Source organism: Strigops habroptila, chromosome 2 (genome assembly GCF_004027225.2).
Source record: "Strigops habroptila isolate Jane chromosome 2, bStrHab1.2.pri, whole genome shotgun sequence".
NCBI classification, from domain to species: Eukaryota; Metazoa; Chordata; class Aves; order Psittaciformes; family Psittacidae; genus Strigops; species Strigops habroptila.
In genome coordinates, this window is record NC_044278.2 from 58,062,125 (window position 1) to 58,081,963 (window position 19,839).

At 41.6% G+C, this 19,839-nt stretch overlaps 1 protein-coding gene across 2 annotated transcripts; it reads left to right on the forward strand.

Annotated features, from left to right (window-relative positions):
* The first annotated feature begins 11,244 nt into the window (after positions 1–11,244).
* On the forward strand, positions 11,245–19,276 carry NMS (neuromedin S). Of its 2 annotated transcripts, XR_003990056.1 has the most exons (9): positions 11,277–11,399; positions 11,545–11,600; positions 11,997–12,044; positions 13,136–13,195; positions 13,423–13,456; positions 16,023–16,058; positions 16,519–16,560; positions 17,546–17,576; positions 19,130–19,276. XR_003990056.1 is itself a non-coding variant. In XM_030476463.1 (8 exons), exons 1-8 carry the CDS (start codon positions 11,327–11,329, stop codon positions 19,144–19,146), a joined length of 366 nt encoding a protein of 121 aa, XP_030332323.1. In that variant the 5' UTR covers positions 11,245–11,326; the 3' UTR covers positions 19,147–19,276. The 2 variants fall into 2 exon arrangements, 1 of the variants encoding a protein (XP_030332323.1); XM_030476463.1 differs by lacking the exon at positions 13,423–13,456 and having other exon boundaries at positions 11,245–11,399; positions 11,994–12,044.
* The last annotated feature ends 563 nt before the right edge of the window (positions 19,277–19,839 follow it).

A 19,839-nucleotide genomic window follows, 5' to 3' on the forward strand; every position in this document is an offset into this window, starting at 1 on the left:
TGAGACTTAAATTCACCTGCTGCATCCACCAAGGGGCAAATTGGTTCCAGGCTATTTCCAGGTGACAAAATTTTTGTGACACTGCAGGTACAGTGCTCACTGTTGCACCTGTGACTTAGGCTCCAACAAGGGTAAGCTGTCCATGCCCTGCTGTGCTATGCCAGGAGTTGCAAGATCAGCAATGCTCAGACACAGAGCACCAGAGTGGCTCTGGACACAGATAAAGAAGTGAGGCTGGTTTTTAAGCCTTTTTTCATGTTGGTTCTCAGAAGGGAATATTGGGTAGGTGCAGCTGTGCTACTCTGAGCCAATAATTTACCTTGCCAGTGTTTGAGATCACACTCTCAAGTGTTAAAGAAACACATACAAACAGCATGCTAAGCATAAGACACAGTTCCTGACTGATCAGATACCAGTAGTGCTGCCATACCAAGGTTTGGGAGAGCTGTTTCCTCCTGCTTTATTATCATCCTGTTAGAAAACTGACCAGTTCTGGGACAACCAGAAATACCCGAAGGAAGATTGAGGGGGAGCTTGGGTCATGGGAGTGTGAGAAAGGAAAAAGAGAGATGGAGGGAGGCACAGAACCCAGGTCCCATTTTCTGATGAATGCATGTAGGATCAGAGTTATTTATGTTATGTGCAACAGCTTTCAAAGGGACACTGAGTGCTTCAAATAATTTGTAACTTGCTGGTTGGGGCTGGCTCTTGGGACATGGCAGGTGTGTTATCTATCAGGAGGAATTTGAACATTGGTTTCCCATATCTCAGTAGCCCAATAATTAGCTAGGAACAGCACCACTCTTACAAAGGCAGGAAAAAAGTATTCATGTCAAAAGTTCTAGGGGATGTAAGTCTAGAAGGGTTATCCTAAAACAACAGGCATCAGTCTACAGGCAAGTCTGTGAGAGTTGGGACTTCTCAGCTCTTGGCATGTCCTCCCAGTCAAGGCAGTGCAAAGACAGTCTGTGTTCTGGCCTTGGGGAGTCACACCCCAAGGCCTGTGTCCTCCTGCTTGGTGCAGCCCCTGTACCTTACCTTGGTGCATGGTCCTCCAGGTGCACAGTCCTCAACCAAGAGTAATTTGGGAGCTATTTATGTCTGGCTCTGTCTGATGGAAATCAAGATTGTCATCTGAAAGGTTCCGTTTTTAAAATGAGTGTATTTTAATCAGTTATGGCAACCGCCACCAAGGAGAGCCCGGCAAATATGAGGAGTTGGGTAAATATAGAAAGTTTTATGACACAGCTTTCAGCCTCACTACAAGGAAAAGGCTGAAGAGTGTAAGATACTTTCAACATTTAATATAAGGCTTTGACATCTCCTCAAGTATAAATGATGGTCATCAACCAACTTCTCCATTTATTCAGCTCACCCTAAGAGCAGTTGATGTTTTGGAACTGCGTGACCATCAGCTGTTCATCAAACCTTATGTCAGGACCAGCCATGATAGATCAACTCTGAGAAGCATCATGGCTTATCCCCAGGAATTTCTTCATGTAAAAAGAGGGAGAATGCTTTTACGTCTTCTTGCTATGTATTTAACTTAAATGAAAGAGGCTTAATGAGAAGTCTGTTCACGGACGGTCTCTCACACATATTATAAGATACTCAGTTACAAAGCACAGTTAAATGAAGAAGTCACTGTTACTATTGCAGTCAGTATTCGATAAATGGCAATATTGAAGGTGTGAGTTTTATACTTCAAACAAAGAAAAAAGTCATTGTTTTTTAATGTATTTGTTCAAAAAAGTATCAGGATGTGTTTTTTCAGCTGATGTTGCTCTAAATTGTAAAATCTACAACTGAACTCAAAATGATGAAATTAATTCAATGATGACCAAGCCAAAGAAAGACGTGGTCCAGGATACCATCTTGGAGCACAGACCCTACTGACAAGATTCTGTTCTCAGTTACTTTGTAAATATTGTGGATATCCCAGATCAGCTGTATTAAACATTCTTCCTCTTGCAATCTAACATCATAAATTCTTATTGAATACAATCTTTTTTGACCATTTGGAGCTAAACCTTTCCCTTTCTTAGGCTGTCAGCTCTTGTTGTAAGGCACTACCAGGTCCTCTATTCATCTTCAGGCTCTGCTCACAAGAATCTTACAGAATCACAACTAATTCTTTTTTTAGCATGGACACCCCAACCCTGCATTTGGAAGTATCACACAATTTAGGCACGTTTCCCCAGCAACACTGTCTTTATTTTAAGTTGGATCCCCAGAAAAGAAGGAGGCTGCCATCCATCCACCCACTTTTGATTCCCTCTAGACGTTCTGTCCTTTTATTTTTGACATCATTTAACTAGTAGGCTTTCCCCAGTTTGAAAAAAGCACCAGAGCAGCTAACATGTGCTTTGTTGAGACATCCTTATTTCCTAATTTACACGCAGCTTCCTTGAACACTCACTTCATTAAGGAAACCCTGTCACTGAGCAGTAGGGACTTGTCGATCCAGCCAATGCAAAGAGGGCAGATTATTTTGTTCTCCAGGAACGATAACAGCAACGCACTGGGCCTCATTCTCTTGGATAACTCATGGTGCTAGATTGTGCCTAGCACTGCTGTTAAATGTGCTCCTATGACAGAATTTATTGGGTTGTATCAATTTCTGCTGTTCTCTCAGTGTTGTTGCTGGAGTTAGAATAGGGAAAATTCATTTTGGCTGTGTTTTCTCCAAATAGAAGGTGGGGAGCTCTGGTTGATAGCTTCTTTCTTTGTTTTATTGTCTCGCTGTAGTCAGTATGAGGTTAACCTTAAGCCACCGCACACAAGTTTCACCTTATCCAACTCCTTCTTCCCCCATGAAAAATCCCTTTTCTTCACTAGGATTTTACAACTGCATAAGAGAAGCGCGTTATTGAGTCCATGGTGAAAATAAAGCTGCTTTAAAAAATGCTTGTTAATGGTAGTTTGATACTGAAGTTACTTCAGCACTGCCTTTCAGAGTTGCAGGGAAGATCATGGACTGTAGCAGCATCATTGTTATGTCGCAAAATCTCAGCAAATGACTAGAACCTGTCAGGCTCACTGTAAAGTGAATGAGTAAATTTTTTTAAATGTAAAACCGGCAGAAATTGTATACGCAGATATGTTTCTCAGGTAGAACAGAGGACATTTAAAAAAAATAAAATTTGATATCTTGTATTTTGGAAATATATCCAATATACTCTTTGTAATTTGTTTTTGAAATTTAGCTATGCACCATGAAGCTTTAATATAGTCTTTATTGTATTTTTTAATGCTGTACTCATATATACTGCATTTCACCATAGATGAACTGGTTTTTAATTTTACATCCCTCCTCACTCTTCCATGAAACACTGTCTTCTTTAGACATTGTATTGCTGGCCAGCAATATGGTACCTTTGTCAACAGAAAGAAAAAAGAAAATTTTAATTGCATGCATTTAATTCCCCTGTGTCAGGACTATTCATCCAACTAAATAAGCACAACATGATCTCCAGTTTCATATGAACTTCATGACAGTCAGATAACTCCAGCCATCTCAAATCTCTAAGGTTAGCAGTGATAAACCGAACAGGATTCACTGGTTATTGCACCATATCATTTTATGTTAACAAGTGATGAGATGCAGTCTCCCTCTGTCATCTCTGCTAAAACCTATCCCCAGTAAGATGTACTTAGGAGAAGGTGGTTGCCTGTTTTCTCTCTGACTATTGGCTTTTCCTCCTTCTTTAGCAATTAAGTTTTTCCAGGTAAAAACCCTAAGTACTCTGCTTGTTTTTAAGAGTGGTGTCTTATAGCAGATTCTACTGTGGAGGAAAGTCTGTCTTCTCCACTTACATGCAGACAAGAGTGCTGGAGAGGCTCCAGCTTCTGTTTCTGATAGTAGCGCTGAGACAGGCAGGTACTGTGTTTGACAGAGTATGAAGGATACCTTTCTCTTCTGCTAAGTATCCTTAGTTTTCTCTTTGGATGGTCACTCCAAGACACCTAGCTCTCCTCTCCATTCTTTGTCATTATTTCCTTTGAGTCAAATTTCTCCCCTTCTCTTTTGGCTTTAAAGGAATTTTTTCTTTATTTTGGAGCCTTCAGAACAAGCAAAAAGTGCAGCAGTTGCCATTTAAGACAAACAAATGCATTCTCAAGAAGTGTTACTATAAAACAGAAAAGAAAGCTCACCTTATAGCATTTCATGTACAATGTTGCTAACATTGAGGGACATCCAGGTGCATAACTATCATAGGTAAAAACTGTTCTACTTAAACCAAATCAAGCTTGAAGAAATTTCTTGATTTATTAATAGCACATAATTAATCAGAAATTGGTGAATAATAATATATTGATATTGATAATGATAATGATAATGATGGTGACAGTGATAGTGATAGTAATAATGATGATAATATGTTCAAGATCAATATCAGCAGATAAACCACAACACTAAACACTCAAAAACTCTTACTGGACTCCTACAGATTTTTTGATACCTTTCTATAACTAATTTCCCAAAGTTCAAATCCTTCACATGCAGCAACAAATGTGTTTGCTCTGGCTGTGTGTGACCTCCCACTTCTGCACTGCACCCACTGGGTCACCCTTGCTGGATGCCTGCTCTGTCCCTCAGTCCACATGGATGCTGCACCCTCGGTGCTTGGCAGGGGCCGTGGTGGGCAGGGGCCACCTGGGCACTGCAAACCCTACTCTCTTCCCATCACCAGTGCACTACCCTCTGTTAGTGCATCTTTTGTGCTGCTTTTCAAGCTCACCCCTTTGTTTCAGAAGTCTCCAATTCCCTGGTTACTGTTAAATCCTGCTGATGGTCATCTTCCTTAGCAACACTGGTTTGGGCAAATGTCCTTTCAGACAGTTTCTGGTGCTCCATCATGCATGCTGTTCACGCTGAAATTCCTGTCTTAGCAAGCCATTTTGCCAAGGGTGGTCCAAAAGAGCAATCACGCACATAATGTTTTGCTGGCAGGAAATACAAGAAGAGAAAGTAAATGTATATGGGGGAGTAGGAGCTTCAAAATGAGTGTATTCCTCCACACTGTTATTCTCCCTCATTTGTGTTGTCTGGCCACTGTGTCATATTAAGGGAACTTTTTTCCTAGACATTTATGTCTAACACTGGTTCTGGGTCTTTGACTGGAAATGTTGGTCCCTGTTGGGCTCAGCAGGGGCTCAGCATTATGCAATCCCCAGAGCAGAGACCAAGTGAGCAGAAGGGCTCATTCCCTGAAGTCCTTCCTCGAGCAGGGAGAGCTTTCTCAGTTCAGGGTTTGGCCTCCATGGAACAGCTAAACTCGAGAAGATAATGCGTAAATAGAGTGCTTATATAGCCAAATTCTGTAAGACAGAGTCCTTAATTCTATGACCATAACAAAAGCCACTCTGCTTCTGCAAACAGACCTTGGGGAAAGGACAACAATTAAAAAGCAAAACAAAACCAAACCTGCATTCAGATTTATTTGAGAAGGAGATTAAAAGCTTTGAAAAAGACATTCTGCTTTGAAATGGAGAGTCCCCTCCAAAGAAAAGCATGCCTTTTTTTTTTTGAAAGTTGCTCTTCTGGCCAGCTGCTTACAGGCAGACCAGGCAGATCTTTTGCAATTTACCTTAGGGAAGGGACATATATGCTCTGCACGAAGGTCTCTGGGACTCAGGTGGAGAGAGAAACAGCTACTGAGGGTGAGATGCACTTCTCGGTAGAGGCTATGGGGGTGGTATCACTATAGACAGGCAGTTTTGGATCCTAATCCAGATAGTATAAACAGACTTAGTACGTACAGCTCTTTGTTGTTGTTTGCCAGTCTGATCTGATTAATAGACTCAGGAGTGGCCATTTCCATGAAACTTACAGTTCCAATATTTTCAGTCGAATATAATGCTTTAAAAGCTGAAAAGCTTTTGCTTTTTGCTACAGTAAAGCTTTTGTGGAGTGATATAATCTAATGAGGTGAGAAAACACTCAGGACAACGAGTGTCCAGGCATAACCACTTTGGCCAAAGGGCAGAATAAATGTTAGCTCAAGTCTTACAGCTGTCAGGAGTCAGCAGACATACAAGAGTTCATAAAAATGAAGTTTAACATGTCAGGGAAGCAATCCATTCATTTTCAGTGCCAGTAAAATTCTGTGTAAATACATTTGACCTCAAACAGAGAAAATTAATTGCTTTCATATAAATGAGTCAAATTACTTAACAAGAAAATACAGGTATCTTCAGCAATAATTGTAAGTGGCAATGTTTGAGTACTTACTCATTTTGAATGGCACTCAGCTCAGACCTCTGACAAGAGTAAGTGCTGCCAAATATGGCAAAGCTTTGGGTTAAACTCCTTGCTTCTCACTCCATGTTAGATGTATAACTTGGAATGTCCAGAGGCCTGAGCTCCCAGTTATTTACACACTCGCCTTCCTAGATAGTTTGGTTTTTGTGTATGGTTTTAAAGTCCGGCAGATAATGAGCAAAACACAGTGTTTGTGGGTCATATGATACTGAAATGGATTAACATAGTCTTCTCTCTGGCTGTTGGGTTTAGAGTGAGTGATGTTTGAGGAAACTTGGATGGATAGTAAAAATGGTCTGGTATCGGTTCTCCCTGTAGCTGGCTCTTGGTGAGACATTTATTTTAATGTAATCTTTTCACATACACTAGTGGAGAGTTAGGATTTGGGTATTTGCCAGAAATCTCAGACATATGGTACACATGTTAGCCTATATCCTTTACTCCAGTAATCAATGTAAGGTATCCATTACCATAGACTGTGGTAATCCCTCTATAAACACACAGTTCTGATCTACATGTAACTATACTCAGATAAAATTAAAGCTACATATTAAATCGTTCTGATTTAGGAGGCATGGATGAATGAGTGTCGGCATTATAATTCAGCTGTTAAAATCAGATCTGTTCAGCTTGTGATGCTAAGTATGTGTCAGCCATTCCAGTATTTGACTGGGAGACCAACTGGAAATTTCTGGTGAGGCACAAGCTAAGAAGCCAGAAACAAATCATTCTGGACAAATCCTTGATGAAAGCTCAACCTCAGACACTGATGGGGTTATCCCACCGGTTGCCTAAGCAGAAGAGCATACTGCTTCCCTGGCTGGCTGGGGAAGCACCAAATAAAATTAAGCTGAGCAGAAGTTTCAGAATGAAGATCTCTTCAAATGCCTCAAAGTGTACTAATTATAATGAATTTTCAGCCCCATATAGCCCATTGCCACAGTACTGTTTCCATACAGCACAACCTGGTAGGTGCAAATTGCTTCATTTCAGAGAAGTTTCCAATTCTCTGGCTGCACATAGCAGACATAAAATCATGTTTATCTAAGAAATTAGCCAAGAAACTATCCAAAAAATTGCAAATGTTCAGATTCCTGGTCTAGTTCCCTGAGTTCCCCATTAGCACCCATCCTCTATTTTGATGCTTTTGATTAGCTGCTTGTCTTTGAACTCCTACCCTATGGGGGTACTGATCCCTTTGAAATATTTACTTGCTGGCCTACTCAACTTTAAGACCAGGGCTTTATAGCTTAAAGTGTAGCAATATAACTACAAACAAAAGCATGAAAGTAACTATTCTGTTCTTATTTGAGATTCTGACAACCAAATCAACCCTATACTTGATGTCAATTTTACAAAAGTGTGATGTGTGCTGGTAAGGCAAAGTTTGGGCCCACAGCCCTGAGTGCTGAGTGGAGCCTTGCCCATGTGAAAACAAAAATGAGACAATCTCTCTCTCCAAGTGTTTGGACCACTTGTCTGTGCTAGAAAGGTAAATGAATGTTAACTAAAAGCACATTAAACAGCCTTGTATTCAGCATAAATAGGCACTATCATATTTAATAGAAGACAAGTACTGGGAGACATCTGCAGGCTTTATGGCAGGTTTGCTTAATAAATACCCTCCAATTTCTGCAGCTTTTCTCATCCTTCCAAACAGGTTGTGAGATAGGTATAGACAGCCCTCAGAGCAGGATAAGGCTTTATACCATGCACTGCCAAACTGCAGAGGGTGAGAGGTGCGTGCAAGCAGAAGCAGCTAGTTGCAATGCACTTGGGCACTGCATGATGGTGACTGTCCTCGCTGTCTGTGGTAAGATCTGGTTTCATTGCAGACATAATTTACAAAAAGGGAGCCAGCCCTTCACCTTTATGCCTGTTGAAGCCAAATTTTCTTCTTATTCTTCATTTATCGATCACAGCATGTTTTGTTCTAAAATTACGGGTGCCATAATATTGATGTTGCTAAATATATGCCAAGCGTCTTGACTCACCATAAAAAAATCCTCTTGTTTCTCATTGACTCCCAACTGAAGCCTCATTTTTAACTCTATGAATCACTGTGGACACTGAAACACTTAACCTATTTCTCTCTCTGCATGCAGGAAGCCCAGGACCTTGAAGCAGGAATTTAATTTGTTCAATAAAAGTATGGCTCATTAATGTGGCTTGGTGCTGATATATCCATTGGCAGAGCTGTACCTTACCCAACACCTATGAAATGAAATGTACACCAGCAAAGGAAGTTCTGATTGAAGGAAGGCGTATGTGTTCATAATATGAGACACTCATCTATTTGAAATCTTAGTTTTAAACACTTTTCCCCATTCTTCCCTCATGCTGCACAGTCACTGATAAAATACTATTTTCAGTTTGGTAATAAGTTGTACTGATTCTTTTAATAGAACTTGTATGACTTAGTTTTCATCTCGTCTTTAAGTGTAAGCCTTACTTGAAACAAATGAGTAACTCCACAGGCTTCATGAGACCAACATGTAGGCAAAATGTGCTGAAGAAAAGCAGAGAGTGCATTTAGGGTACTCACTGGAAAAGGGTGAAATAAAGAGCAGATCCTTTATTGTGCATGAAAAGGAGGAAGGAAAAGTTCAGGTAGCATCCACTATTTTATGTCAGGGAGAGGTAGATTTTACCCACCCAAAATGACCACACACCCTTTTCCCCATGCTAGTGCAAAAAATTTCCACTCCTAAACTCAGATATATTTAAATACTTAGAAAGGGGCTATGATTTAACAGGCTATGTGGGACAGAAGTGGGAATTTAGGCAGATAATGAGTAGCCTGAGAAAGAAAGCAGCAGACAATGCCTTTCTTACCAGGCAGGGAAGGCCAGTTGCAGTGAATAATCACTAGCAAGTTGGTAACCATTTAGTAGTGTTCTACTAAAAAATGTAGCAAATACTTAGAATTTAAAAGTATTCGTATCTAACATGCTAGTATTCAAAAAGATAGTAACAAACACTGAATCTGGAGTGGCTCTCTAAGATCCCATGTTTCTGCAGCATGGGAGTTGTTCGGGCACAAAATCTGCAATGAGCATGGAAACAGAAACACTGTTGGGGAACAATAATTTTCAGTTTGGTTAAAATGAAATGTCAAAAGAGAGAAAGAAGATAATTAATATGAAAATGTGCAATCCTTTAGAGTATCTTTACCTTCTATCATTTTACTGCCTGCCTCTGATGGGCCCAAGTCACAGTACTGGGACTCTGCTTTCTCATTTCTGCAACCACGTTGGCTTCAATGAAATTACACCAAATAGGAACCTGCTTCTTGCTGCCATCAAAAATAAAATGCCATCCTCCTTTTCTCAGTAAATTTAACAAACACACAGAGTCTTTTCACTCTGGGATTGCATGGGCTTGGACAGAAAGCAGGGTGACTGTGAAAAGGGGTACAGGCTTCCTGGAACCTTGTATCTCCTCATTACTGAAAGCTTGGGAGGACTTCCTATGAGAAACCATCATCACAAAACTCCCTGCATTTTGCTTTAGCTCACACATAGGTTAGAAAATATACAGTCAGAGGGAATTATCTCTTTGAACACTATCCTGTCTTGAAATTTCCATTTCCAGTCAAGATGGGTGAGAAGCTGAGGGCTGAGTGCCTGCTACAGTAAAGCCTGACCTCTTGACAGCTCCCCACTCAGATTATTGCACCCAAAGGGCTGTGATGAAACAAAGATGGCTGCTGCTCCCAGAGGAGGGAACAAAATGTGAACTAATGGTGCTGGGGTCACTCAGCTGCTCCTGTGCCTCTTTATGTACTTGGGACACACAGCTGTGAAGCTGAAGAGGTCACATGAAGCCTGGCTCCCCTTTTCTTCTCTGCAAGAAAGCAGGTGCATCTCCTCTCTGACTGCTCTGAGATGCTGAGATGTTTCCACCAGGAACAGTCCTGCCATCATCCTTTTAATGCACAGCGCAGCCATTGAGGGACATTATGAGACGAGGTGGGCTGCTGTGCCAATAATACCTTCTGCAGCTTTTTATGTCTTACATCACACATAGAGTCGTTGCCTCCCAAACATCTCTACTGTGTATGTTAGACATTGGACAACTGGATATGTATTTACTTCAGTAGGCCCAAAATCTATAAAAAAGAGGTTGGGAGGACTCTGTCTTTCTCAGTCTCAGTTTTGATTAGAAAGCATTGCCTTCAGAGAAAACTAGGAAACATTTTCCAAAGTAAAACCAGATGATTAAATCAGAGAATAGAGAATCACCTTCCTGTTATAAGCACATTTATGTCATAGAATCACCGAATGGTTTGGGCTGGAAGGAACTTTCAAAGATCATATGGTTCCAACCCCCTGCCATGGGCAGGGACACCTTCCACTAGACCAGGTTGCTCAAAGCCCCATCCAACCTGGCCTTGAACACTGCCAGGGATTGGGCAGCCACAGCTTCTCTGGGCAACCTGTGCCAGTGCCTCACCACCTTCATAATGAAGAATTTCTTTCTTATATCTAATCTAAATCTACTCTCTTTCAGTTTAAAGCCATTAAACTTGTTTACTGCCATACTCACTTTGAAATTAAACAAGGTGTTTGGCTTTCCTTATTTCACATGAAGGTAAATGTGAGAAGCTGGCCTGGGACTTGTTCGATATGAAAGTTCACATCCCGTCAGATTAGAAGGCAAACTTTATTTCCCAAGCTGCCACAAGAAGAAACATTTTCCAAACACTCAGTAAGCCCTACCACGAAACTGAATGTTCCGTTTAAAATGAAAATCACAGCAGCTCCGTGGCTTCTCCTTGCACAGCCCCGTCTTTCCCTCCCTCCCTCCTTTCTGTCACCTCTTCTGGAAAACCAGCTTTTACGGGGGCTTACAAAGGGACGGAGTGACTGATGCACGACTCGGGCAACCTCCAGCGGGCGGGGGTTTCCCGCTCACACCGATTCGGGGGCGCGGCGGCGGGAGCGGTTCGCGGGGCCGCCCCAGCGCCCATTGGCTCTGTGGCGGCCCGGCCTCGGCGCGGCCCCATAAAGGCAGCCGGTCGGTCCATCCATCCATCCGCCCGGTTGCCGCTGCCCCGCTATGTCCCCGCCGCCGCCCGCCCTGCCCTGGCTGCTCGCCGCCTGCTGCCTCTGCGCCCTCCCGCGGGGCTCAGGTACGTCCCGCCCCGGCACGGGGGGAACACATAAGAGACCCCTCCCGAACCTCGGGAAGGATGGCTTCCCCTCGAGGGGCGCCGTCGGGCCTGGGCTCCGCGGCGTCTCCGCTCAGCCGTGTCCCCCCGTGCCGTGTCCCCGCAGGGTTCCCCTACCCTTCTTCGCGCTCCGGGGACGGCGCGGATCTGCCCAAAAGCCAGGTAGGTCCGTCTTTGCCTTCTCCGCCCGAAAGCGATGCGCGGTGGAGGGGTAGGACAGAGACCGTCCAGCCCGGGCTGGCCGCGGGAGGTGGGAAATGAGACTCGCTCATGGCAGTGAAATGAGGTAGGGAATTGGCAACGGGCTGGAAATGCGTTCTGAAATCCCTGGGGTGGGTGATGAAGAGAGTAGGGAGGCTGAAACCCTTTGCTAACCGGGGAGGGAGGTGGCACAGGTATGGGCAGGGGTGGGATGTGCAGCTGGCTGCAGAATAGGATACCTGTGTCAGCGAAAGCTGGACAGGATAATAACTAGCCAGTTCTGGCTCCCTGAGCTATAAAGCATGTCCCGAGGTATGACAGACCCAGTGTTAATGTCTTTACTTTTTTTTAAAGCAGCTGGCACTGTGTTTCAGTCAGTGGATGGAACTGTCTAATCAACCCCAGGTAAACTGACTTAGGTAATGTGTTTGATCTGCTGGGACTCTCCCTTCCAGACATACTAATTGCGCTGTGTAACCCTGAGTGTAGATGTCTGCAGGTGGAAGAGCCTCCTTCAGAGAGCCAGCGGCTCTGGAAAGCAGAGTGACTTTGCTGGTGCATGTGCTCTCCTCCCTGCAGAGCTAGCTCAGACCTAGGCAAAGGAAAAAGTGCTTTCTTCCCATCACAGCAGTAGCTAGCACTGGAGCAAGAAGTAGTGCTGGTCAGCGCTGCAAGAGTTAAAGGCAGGGTCCTGTCTGGTCCCAGCTTGGTGATGGTGGGTTTTCTCCAAGGTGGTCAGAGAGCAGGGGAGAGGGGGGAAGTTTTCACAGTTTGTTTCTGCTGTGGTGTCTCTGGCCCAGAGCTTGCAAACTGTTTAAAACACCCTCAGTAGCTTTGAAAGGTCATCCTTGCTACATTTGATATCGAGCCCAAGGGTCATTTTCAAAGGTGAGAGAAAAGTCTGCAGGATCAGGAATGATCTGGAAACTTTGAACATTCTGTGCTGATTTTTTTCTTCCTGAAGTCTTTCAGTTTTGTAAACCAAAACTTGTGGAAAATAGTTCCCAGAACCAGTTGTTCAAGGATCTCGCATTTTCTTCCTTTGGAGCTATAGCTGTTTCTTGTCTGATGGGATTGCATGCATCGGCAATCCCTGTCCTGTGGCAGTGAGTATGGGGCAGTACTTTTCAGTATATGATTAGAGATTATAGTCCTGATTGTCTGAAATGCTTGTGAAAGAAATTGAGTGTAGATTAAATATGCCAAACACCAAAGCTTTTTCTACAACACAGGAAGATGTATTTTAAGTGTAAGAGGCTGATTTAGATCTTTATAGCACAAGACTGTTGACAACATTAGTAGGTTGTGTGTATTCTCCTCATACAAAATACTAGCTTTCCAGCTCATAACAGCATCATAAGCCTTTCCCTGCTCGGAGTGGTTTTAGTGGAACTGTGTTTAATCTAAATTATGCTGGGATCAGGATCAAGCCTGTTCTTTATCAAAATACACCACATCCTCTCAATAAATGTATTGTGTACTGTCTGGTTTTGCAGATCTCCAGCACGGTTTTGGATCTCTGTTATTCCATATTCAACAGCATGCAAACAAATGAGGTAAAGTATATTTGTTTCTTTTATTTCAAAGCACCTCCTTCTTAACCTTAAAAAGCAACCCCTCCAAATCCAGCTTTTGGACATTTCTCTCCAAATAATAATGTATAATCTAATAGTGTCATGGTTTAGGAGCTGTCAGATAGTATATAAAAGATCATTTCTTCTCATTAGTATTTGCATGTAATTCTTAACTCCATTAAACTATATATGAAATTGCTGTTTTTCAGAAATCAAGAACCAAAACATCCACTTACAGCTGGGGTCAGTATTTTAACCTGTCACTTTTGACTAATACAGGGTTAAATATGTTAAAAATATGCATAACATTGGATCAACAGAATACTTAATATCATGCTAAACATAGAATCATAGAATGGTTTGGGTTGGAAGGGACCTTAAAGATCACCTAGTTCCAACCCCACTGCCATGGGTAGGGACACCTTCCACTAGACCAGAAGGAACATGAGGCAGAGTATGTCTCCTCTAGAACATGGAGGCATATGAGTTTCTTTACTGACTTTAATACTCTATTTGAGCTTGTTTTTTTTGTGTTTCTGACTTGTATCCATAAGATTAAGTTGAGGAGTTACTAAGTGTAGCTCTTTCTCATTGATGCAGACATATTAGGACCTAGCTCAATGTCAGATATGCTTTATATAACTTTATCACCACCAGTTTATTAAAAGCCTTTCCCATAAAATTCACTCAGCCCCTGGGTATGTTAAAAAGGCCAATTTACTTGTGGAGTTTGAGTCCTCTGTTGTTTCAAATCACAAGTAGAGCCTTCAAGACAACAATAAAGTATTTTGACATGTATTTCAATATCTCCTCTTGCAAGCATGCTTTCCTAAAGCAGCCATGAACCTCTACAATACTGAAATTGATTGTATAAAAAATTCCAGCATTTCAGTCTTAAATGTCTACTAAATGTTTTTGAGTTCAGTATTGCCTCCTATGCTTCTGCAGCTTAGCTAGTGAGGGGATATCCAGAATCATCTGGTAACTTTAAATGAAGCCCTATTCCTGGTTTCTATTTTAGTTACTAACTTTGCAAAAAATTCACACTCTCTGTCCTCTAGATTGGGAGCTGAAACTCATACAGTATTCTGTTGAGAGCTATGACTAATATCAGCTCCATATCTGCAAGATGATTTCTAGGTGTGGTCTGATTAAGTGGAAGATCAAATATATGTATGAAATATGGAAAAAGGACTATGCCAAATAGCAAGTTTTACCCAGCTGGGCAAATCTCTTATTACAGGAAGTTGTACTTTCTCTCTCAGTCCGTGAGGAATCTTGAGAAGACACTGTAAACATGAGTCTATATGTAATGAAACAGTTACAAAATTGTACTGATTTCAGCTTTCTACATGATCCTATATTTATGTGGATCTTTTAAAACAAATTTGGTTCATTCAGTTATAGATTATGTAGAGAAAATAGATGGTGTTTCAAGAGAAGAATTGAGGCCTCAGAACTAGAAAGGCGAAGTCAATGGCAATTTGGGTGTTAATGGGACTTGAATTCCATCTGGGGAATTCAAACTCTTCTGGGAGAACTAAAAGACTATTTAACTTTAATGTCTAATCTTTGAGTAAATCTTGCAGATGGCACTTTCAAAGGAATTAAAAAGAGCTATCTAAATGTAGCTGCATCACAATCATCTCCATGAGAGTTTCAAATTTCTATCCTGAAGTCAAGCCAACACACTGTTTAGAAGCTTAATTTTTACCATGTAAACTCTCACCTGTTATAAATTAGCTAGGATATTTGAAACTGCAGGCTAAGTCATGAGTCAGTCTCTGTCTTTGCTTGGTATATAATAATCATCTTGTAACAAAACTAGCGTTCACACTGTGTCTTTGCTGTAGTCTCCTCCTTTGCATCCTTTAAAGCACCTTAATTGAGAAAGCACTTTTTTCTTTCATTGTATTTCGTAGCCATGTAAGTTGATGTCAGTTGCTCTATAAATTATTGCCTTGAGGCTTGAATCAGAGAAATCCTTGTCTCATACTCTGAATCATGATTCTTTCATTCTTGCTTGTGTATTTTGTCTTTTATAATTCCTCCTCTCCAATTTCCCATCTGCATGCTTTTCCTGTGTTCTCATCCCCTGTCTTCACGTCCTTGCTCATTATATGTGCCTGCTCCAGGTAACTAAATCTGTTCACTGATACAACTGTGGCTGCAGCACACAGAGCTATCCTAGCTGGGAGCAGGCAGCCTGGCAGTAGTGCCATGGGCGGGAGGGTTCCCAAACCTGACTGGTTTACCAGACTGCTGGTTTGGGGCTTGGTTAGACACTGAGTTTGGTCTGCTCCCATGAAGTCATGGGGAAAGTTTCTATTCCTTGGTGTAAAGCTGAGTAATAAAAATGAGCAATTTCCTGAAGAACAAAAAGTGCAGGGGAAGGCTTAAACCCAGCAATCACGCCTGAGTTAAAACCAAGGGCAGTCTGAAAAGTGAAGAGCAGCCACATTTTAACAAGATGAGAACTATCTGTAGAATTCAAGCCAGAGGAGTGGAATTGCTGCATTTGCTCCAGGTTGAGCTCTGTTTCACCCCCCAGAGCACAGCTGTTCTTGGTTGTACAGCAAGGGAAGCATGTTGAATGATGGTAATGAATGGGGTAACATTGGTTAAGGCAAGGTTCAAAATCAATCTTTCAAAATATCTGTTTGTTGCTGTTTTTACTTCTGTCTGTGATAAGTGTAAGACTATCTCTCTTCTCACATGGAGTGCAGCAACCACATCAATGATGGAGGACTTACTGTAACCAACCAAAGAAATTACAGCATCTTGATTAACTTACACTGTCCACTTGCAGGAATCACAGATTGCTGCTGCAAAGTTTACAAAGAAGGTATGTAAATGTGAAGACAAGTGAGTAACAGTGGGCAGGAAAGTATGGCCCATTTGGTGGTTTTTTTGCTGCTTTGCTTTTTAAAGTCAGCTTGATTTCCAACCCCCCCCGCCCAGTGGTGGGGAAGTGAGCTGTGCTGACCTTGTTTCTGCAAAGCAATCCAATATGTGTAAAGCTTTCTTTTATACATTTTCTAAAGTCCTCGAATCTTTAATTATGGTAATATAATATATTTACACTAAACAGATTGAGTAGTTCTTGACAAGGCCCTTTGGGTATTAATTTTTAATCACCATTCCAGATGAATGGACACTGGGGACTAACAACATCTTGTTGTTTACATGCTGCCAAAAAAGGCCCTGAATTATTGATATTCTGATGGAATGACACTGAAACTTGCCAACAGGTCTATGGAACCGTGTTTAAAGTATCTTGTTATTGTTTGTGTTTTATTTTACAGGATAGTCATGGGACTGTGGGACGGCCTTTTTTCCTTTTCAGGGTATCTGAATCTCTTACTTTTTAAAGATTTTGAATCACAGACAATGTTACATATCTGTAAATGAACAGCTGTTTCCCTTCACAAATTCTTGCTGCACTTCTTTTGAGTAGAGGCCAAATATCCTTTGCTTGAAAGCTTAGGGAGCCATTTGCTTATAAATCTCTGGTTCCATTAAAAGATGAGAAGATAATGAGATCTGAGGTAGTAATGGATTAAGCACTCTTTTATTTGAGGAGGTGACTCTCCAAATGTTTTATCTTGAGCCAAATCATCCAAAGACAGAAGCAGTATGTGGCTTGTATCTCCAAGACTGCCAAGGTGCACTGATCCTAAATTTGTTAAATAAAACATGTGTGTGAGCTCAATGTCCACTTGGTCTGAAAGGTCTTGCCAGAAAGTGGTGGTACACTGTGTAACAGAGTGAAAAGCCAAAGCAATATTGTGGACATCATCATAATTTCTTTCATGGTTTTTTTCACCCATTGGCTTGCTGAGCTATGGCATGGTCTAATGCAGAATATGCTGGGTTTGACACACACTGATTAACACCAAATCAGTCTTTAGTAACTAAGAAGTTATAAAGTAGGTCAAAGCAGGTAACCAGAGTCCCAGTTCAGCTGCAATTTACATTTTGGCTCACTTCAAGTGTGTCTGGCCAGCTACTTTCAGTGGTGGTGTTTATATACTCTTTCTTGGGCACCTGCACATAGTACCCCAGTGAATTGGGACCAAGACCCTTAATGAGAGTAATTATTAAACAGAATGGTTAGCTGTTTGGCTAGGGGCTGAAGGAATATTTCTCAAATTCAAAGGCAAAACCCACCCTGCACAGATCCCCTGGTATTTGATGTGTTGTGCCTTTAAAGGAAATCTAACTGTAGCCTTCTTATGTACTCTGTCTGAATGATGGGAGATGTATTTTGGTGTGCTTATAAATCTGGCATCTAAAGCTTCTGCACAACCATATAATTTTTATATTTTTCAGCCTCGGAATGGAAGAACTGTTGAAAGCAGTGGTAAGTAGGCATCCAAAGGTGACAAGAATTTGTTCTGGGTTTTTTTATTATTAACAATGATCTTCATGACAGAAGGAGTTACTACAACTTACTACAAACCTAGACCCCCACATGAGTGTTCCATATGGTCACCAGGAGGCTTTTGGGCAGAAATGCATGGGTTTTTTCATGCTCAGAGACTTCCAGTATACACTCTTGACAACTACTGTTTTCTTCTCTCTTTACGGTTCAGTAAGGAGGAGCTTTCCTCCTCTGCAAAATTATGGAAATGGTACAGCAATTATAAAGTTTAAAAACAGAGGGTATAAATTGTACTTGGAACACAAAAGCTAGACTCCTCTCTGTTCCAAGAGACCATCAGTCACCTAATCTTACACGAGAGCCCACTAATACAGATCTCTGCATGCAGGTGAGAGTTATCCTCACATCAGAATTAGGACCTGCTTTGAAGTAAACTAACTAGAAAGAGCAGGGGTGGGGATGTAAAGAAGGAAGGCAGTGAGATCTAATAATACCACCTAGCACTTGCATATCCATCTTTGAAAGTGTCTGTTAAAGGTCTTAATGAGTTTTAATGGGAAATGGACAAGACAGACAATGTACATGTGTCCCCTCCTTCAGGCTCTCATCTTCCAATCTTTCATCCTGCAATAAAGGTCACCATTTTCTGTTTGCAATGTAAGAATTACTTCCAGCTGTTGACTGAAAGGGTTGGGGTTTTTTGGGGGGGACAGAACAGAAGGATAGGAAAAAAACCAAACCTGCAAAGGAAACCCAAGGAAAGAGAAACTTTGCTGTGTATTCGGAATTAAACCACTTCAGAAAGAAAGGAATCAAACGGTAGAGCGTTGTAGAGCAGCACTGCTACTTGCTTGCTCTGGTCTTAGACACTGCCCTGGGTGTCCATTGCTTCTCATGGATGAAAGGAAAACAAGGAGCTAGATGGATCTCTGCTTTGAGCCAGTGCAGCTGTTCTCGTGTGGTTAAGTCCACATGTGTGCAGGAAATATTTCATAGCTATGAAACCTTTAGGGGCAGGTGGTGCTGCCCCTAGAGTTTAGAGTAACTGGCAGCATGAGTTTTGAGGCAAAACAGTTCACAATCAATTAGAGTAAACTTGCATGAAAGTACTTTATGCAGAGTACTCTGGTACTATCTGGACTATCAAACACGTCTCACTGAAGTGTTGGTGTAGAAGCTACTACTTTGTAACCATGCCCTAGCCTTGCATACAGCAGTAAACTTTATCCACAGCTCAGCCCCCTGAGCCAGTCTGGCTGCAAGATGCACACTATGCCTCCACACTTTAAAAGAAGGATGGTGAAGTTCGGACATGCTGGAGAGAGAACTGTATGAAGAGGGAGATTTCATGTTTGAATACAAGTAACAGATCTAGGCATTTATCTGAACTTTCAGGCTTTCATCCACCAATCTTCTGCTGCTAGAACTTGAAGCTATTTCATGTCTAACTTTGGGAAGTTAGGCATATAGAACTGAATACTAAGTCATGTTCAGATCAACATCTCAACATAAAATGTGTTAATTTGTTTCAGAATACCATGGAATATGAAGTTTGTGGGTCGACTTACCAGTACGATGACTTGGTTTACATAAAGAGACTTCCCATTGCACTAGTTGTCTATTATGTGACTCAGTTGTCTGGATTTTGCTGTTCCATGTAATAAATTTGCAATCATTAATTCTTGTTGTCCTTTTTTTATTGAAACGGGTACTAGACCTCATTGGGCTATAGTGTAGCAGTGTCTGGTTCCAACTGTATTTAAAGGAAATCAATCATCTGAATATTGACAACTTTCAAATCCAACAGTGCATTTTATAGCATCTTCTTTAATGGGGTCATGAATCACCAGCTTGCCCTTTTGACTAAATAATGTATTTCCCTGGCATTTCACAATATGCATCCCAAACAGCATGATAAGATATTAGAAACATCATTGATATTTTAATGACTTGATTCTTATTTTTCATAACTAAGGGCTTGAGTGTGATAATTGATGAATCCAAAGTACTGTGAAAGAAGGAGAACAAGTACTGCTGTTACACACAGCATTTGCTCAGATGCTGTGTGTTTTTCAGCCTTGCCTTACTGGCTATCATAAAGCACAAATGGGTCACTTATGAGAAATATTCTGAACATCTGCCCTTTTTACTGAAATCATGCATTTAAACCTGTGGTCCAGCCAATTATGCTTGCGCTGGGTGCCGTGGGGTGATCTGTTCAGGTAGGTGAAGACATTTATGG